The 4,593-nt window shown below is 44.2% G+C and overlaps 1 protein-coding gene across 1 annotated transcript; it reads right to left on the minus strand.

Moving 5' to 3' along the window:
• Window positions 1-351: 351 nt before the first annotated feature.
• Window positions 352-4,593, minus strand: RPS6 (ribosomal protein S6). The gene is made up of 6 exons (XM_015849075.2): window positions 4,461-4,593; window positions 3,544-3,675; window positions 2,466-2,676; window positions 1,761-1,907; window positions 1,222-1,379; window positions 352-563 (listed from the first exon to the last, which is right to left on the minus strand). Exons 1-6 carry the CDS (start codon window positions 4,464-4,466, stop codon window positions 468-470), a joined length of 750 nt encoding a protein of 249 aa, XP_015704561.1. The 5' UTR covers window positions 4,467-4,593; the 3' UTR covers window positions 352-467.

Genomic DNA, 4,593 nt, shown 5'->3' on the forward strand with positions numbered 1-4,593 from the left:
GTAGATGGCTGACCCCTTCTTTGTATCAGTATTAATTTCAAGAGCAAAGAGGTGAAATATATGCACTCAACTCTTCTAAGCACCACCTGAGGCAGCAGACTTTACCATATACTCAAAAGCAAATGGCTTCCTCCCTCACCTGCGAGCAGTATCTAATGCTTAAGACTGGGGAAGAAAGGGAACTGATGCTGAAACACAATTTCAGATTTCGCTGTAGCAGGTAAATCCTGCTTCTAAAAATCCACATGTATGCACAAGGTAAACTGGAGCTTTTCACAAAAACCATTACAGGTTCTTAAGAAGAACAGATTCAAGACCATGGACTGAACTCCCATATAGGTCCGAGTCCTGCAGTTAGTCTGGACTACCATTTATTTTAAGATATAGCCAGGAACTATATATTCACTATAAGTCTCGCAGTAGAATTTAACCACAAAAGGGTTTTATTTTCAATATCATGTGCATCTTTACTTCTGACTTGACTCAGATTTAGATGTAGAAGCTCTCAATGAAGAAAGCCGGCGTCTCTTGGCAATCTGCTCCTGTCGTTTTTCCTTGGCCTCCTGAGAAATGAACAAACAATAACGCATCAAGAAACGTGCAGTGTTGTGTTAGACGTTATCAAGCACTTAAAGACAATCCAGCATTAAACTTCCAGACCAAAAGAATTCTGTAAATACCAAACCTGCACACACCAATATGCCTTCAAGCCATACAGATCAGTGTCCAAACTAATAGTGCAGATACTAACAAAGAATTCAGGACATATAAGATGTCTATCTGTCTTATATCACAGTCGGGAAGTCACAAAACACTCAATACTGTGCTAAATAAACTAAAAGTATTACTTCCATAATCACTGCTGCTTTACCTTCAGACAGAAACTCTGCATTCTAATGGAGCATCCTAGTCAGACTCAAATTGACTTCAACTAAAACTGGTACTGCAAAAAACGTATCATTATCATGGGCTATAAATGCCCATCATTTTCTTCAAAATTAGCTCTGAGAAACAGACCAGACCCATCACCTCAACTGCTTTACTGCACTGGCAAGAATGAATAGCAACGCTCTCAAAGTTGTCTGCCAGTAAATAAACATTCACGCTCTCATTCAGATACCAGTCAGTTTCTACCACACATTTTTAAGTGTACAGTCAAGCTTATAAAATCCCAAGATTCTCAGGCATGAGGAACAGCCATGTCATGAGGGGTACACGTACCTTCATTCTCTTTGCCAAGAGCTTGGCATAATCTGCTGCCTCCTCCTTGTTCTTCTGAGTGCGCTGCTTCTTCAGGGCAATACGTCTGCGCTTATGCTGCAGAACTCGAGGAGTCACAAGTCGCTGGATCTTAGGAGCCTTGGTCCTGGGTTTCTTGCCTTAAAATGAGTTATTAATAAGAAGTGTGACAAGCTATCTTCCAAAGAGGATGCAAGCCCCCCCCCAACAACCATAAAACAGCATATTCCACTCAAACAGTAACACTTAGCACAGTATATACAGTGCAGGAAAAGCAATCCAATTTTTGTCACACATAGCACTAACAAAATGCAGCCTTAACACTGATGTGTTATCAAGCAGGGAAACATTAAGTACTGCCTCTCTAAATTCCTATAGTTTTGTGAAGATACCTGGCTTCTCAAAATACCTGCCAGAAAACAGAACACTGCCCCTTGTTCTAAGCACTAGGGAAGTCTATGGAACTCATTATCTGCTGAAAATGACACGCAACCACAGTGCTGTAAAACCTGAGTTCTTACCCTCTTTATTCAGAGGTTTCCTCACAACATACTGGCGAACATCATCCTCCTTGGAGAGATTGAACAGCTTGCGGATCCTGCTAGCTCTCTTGGGACCAAGACGGCGAGGCACAGTTGTGTCTGTCAGCCCAGGAATATCCTTTTCACCTTTGATAAAGCAAATTTAGACATGTTACTTAGTCTTGCATCTACTAAACATCTCTTTAACTATAGTTGCTCATTAATTTAAAGTGAATTATAAAAGCAAGATACTATGACGGCTGCTGTAAAAATAACACCTTCTATTTTATTACATTTGCTCTTGTTCACTGCTGGTGAAAATGTATAGCTAATAGTGGTGCCTATGTTAAAAAGTAGTGTTCTGTAGCTGAGACCTTGCTCTATCAAATGGCGTTATTGTGCTCTTTGGTACTGTTGTCATTCCCATGGAAATACATAGGAAGCGTTACTTTCTGAGCAATTTAGGTGGATTATCCCTGGGGTACACCTGCCACTAGTGCCTCCTCTGACTGCACTGACTTAATGAAATAATGTTGCTTGTGATCAGTTCTCATCATTTAAAGTTACAGTACAATGCTTAGAGAGAATTTTAACGTGCATTTAGACAATTAAGACTGAGACAGCGTTTGTATTCTACAGGACTTTACAGCCACTAGCACGCAGGTTCTTTCCAGGTGCCTACTTCTACCTACAGACTGCACGTACCCTTTTTCACAATGACCAAGTTCAGAACACTCAAGTTGGCATCAACAATGCAACCCCGAACAGATTTGCGTTTCCTCTCTCCAGTTCTCCTGGGGCGGTAGCAGGAGTGGCCCTTGCTGAGCAGAAGGCGGACACGTCCATGAGTAAGGACACCCTGCTTCATGGGGAAGCCTTGTTTGTCATTGCCACCACTGATCCGGACAACATAGCCCTGCAGAAACAAAGAAATACACCTCTTACTTGCTCAAGTCCCTATCAATTCAACGAGAGGAGGTGGAGATCACAATACTGTGTTCCTATCAAACACTGCACCACCAGAAAAGTCACTGTAAGTGCAGACACTAAGTACTGCTTCAACATACATCATTTCAACAGCTCAGGCTGAAGCTCACTTAACACAGACATGAAACATGTCTTTACATATCCCAACTAGCATTTACTGCCTCTTCAAACATGTATCCAAGCAGCAAATTCCTATTTGTTACAAGCTAGTGTAATACACACCAAACTAAGCCCCAACGCTTTCATGCTAACCTTTTCTTTGCCTTCATGCTGAACCTCACCAATGTCTGTTAACATCACTAACTGCACATACGTACACAACATGTTTCTATTAAGACATGGGGGTAAAAATAGCTCTTACTGCCTTCCTTAAGAGACAGCAGCAACACAGATCATCTTATTCAAGCTCAGCTGGACTGCCCATATTGACATCTCACTATTCCAAACCTATCTATCAAGTTCAACATGCTTGTTCTCATATGCACTTAACAGTTTAAATAATCCTTGAGCTTGTTCAATGCAGAATTATGACTTTCGTGGTATAGTCTTCATTTGTCTTGAACATTGCTAGGATACCCAAATCAAGAACAGAAAACTATTTAAAAATCCAGCAACTGTCTGAAACACATAGACTTAAAAGAAAAAGGAAGAAGAACTAAAACCCTGCTCATTCATTAAATTCAGTATGTATTTTAAGAGATACTTTCAACATATTTGCCAGATGCATAGCACAAAAGTACCCTAGGAACTGGAAAACTTAATCAACTTGACTACACCTGACACACTGGACTCTTACCTTCCACTCCTCGCCAAGAGAATCAGCTGCAACCTCCGTGGCCATTCGCTTCTCATAGAATGTTCTCAGCTTACGCTCATCATCCACTTCAATAAGCTTCTGGCAGCCAGTGGCTGGGAAAGAGATGTTGAGCTAACAGAAGAAAAAAATAAACAATGAATGATTTAATTGAGGCTTCTCACATGACATTTCCAGAAAAAAGTTAGTGTTAACTGCTGGTTTCACCTTAATGTTTCAAATCTGAAAGCTTCTACTTGCTTATTAGCAGTAACCTGTTACTACTGCACTTACAGAACCAGGCAAATCTGTGTGTGCTAAGAATGATACCAAACCTGCCCCATGCAACTACGTTCACCACAACGAAAGCACTATGCCCTCTAAACTGACTGCCACCAAGTAAATGGCGGTATAGCAACAAAAAGCCGTACGCCCTTCCTCTTATGTATGACTTGAAAGAAACAACACGAGCAACCTGAAATAGTCACGCTACGCCTTGGTTATCACCCGTGTTTCCCGAGGGCTATTGCAAGACCAGTAACCTCGGAGACACTGCCCAGCACTTCCCCAGACACAAGGCCACGGAAGCAGGCCCAGCTCCACTACCTCCTTGCTGGGGCTCTGCTTCTCTCGGTGAGGATCCGCTGTTGTTCCCCGCCGTAAGGAGCCCCATAACGGGGTGACTCAACCCATCGCATAGAGTCCCCAGCGCAGGAAGAGGCCCCAACATGGGGCACGGTGCCGCGCGGCCGCCATCTCGAACCACCCGCAATCCACCGTCATCCAGCCCGCAGATGCGCCCGGAGCCCGCTACCGCAGCCCATCGCGCCCCGTCAGCAGCCCCAGAGGCAACGCCAGGTTCATTTGTGCTGCGGGAACCCAGCCCCCGCAGCACCGCCCAGCCGCCGCCACAGCCTCACCTTCATCCTCGCCGAGCTGCGCCGCCGCACAAAAAGGCCTCACTTCCGCTCGCAGCCCGCACATACGCTCGCCAACCCTCGCGAGAGCGGCCCACCGGCGCCGCGCCCATCCACACGTGACCGCAGCTGTCCA

The sequence above is a fragment of the Coturnix japonica genome, chromosome Z (assembly GCF_001577835.2).
Source record: "Coturnix japonica isolate 7356 chromosome Z, Coturnix japonica 2.1, whole genome shotgun sequence".
Lineage (NCBI taxonomy): Eukaryota > Metazoa > Chordata > Aves > Galliformes > Phasianidae > Coturnix > Coturnix japonica.

What these genes read in the sequence shown, in the direction of transcription:
- RPS6 (XM_015849075.2), bottom strand. An exon ending in CTCTTGGCGAGGAGTGGAAG is followed by an intron (nt 2,677 to 3,543) that starts GTAAGAGTCCAG and finishes TTGTTTCTGCAG; the next exon opens with GGCTATGTTGTCCGGATCAG. An exon ending in TCTTGGCAAAGAGAATGAAG is followed by an intron (nt 564 to 1,221) that starts GTACGTGTACCC and finishes TTCATTTCTCAG; the next exon opens with GAGGCCAAGGAAAAACGACA.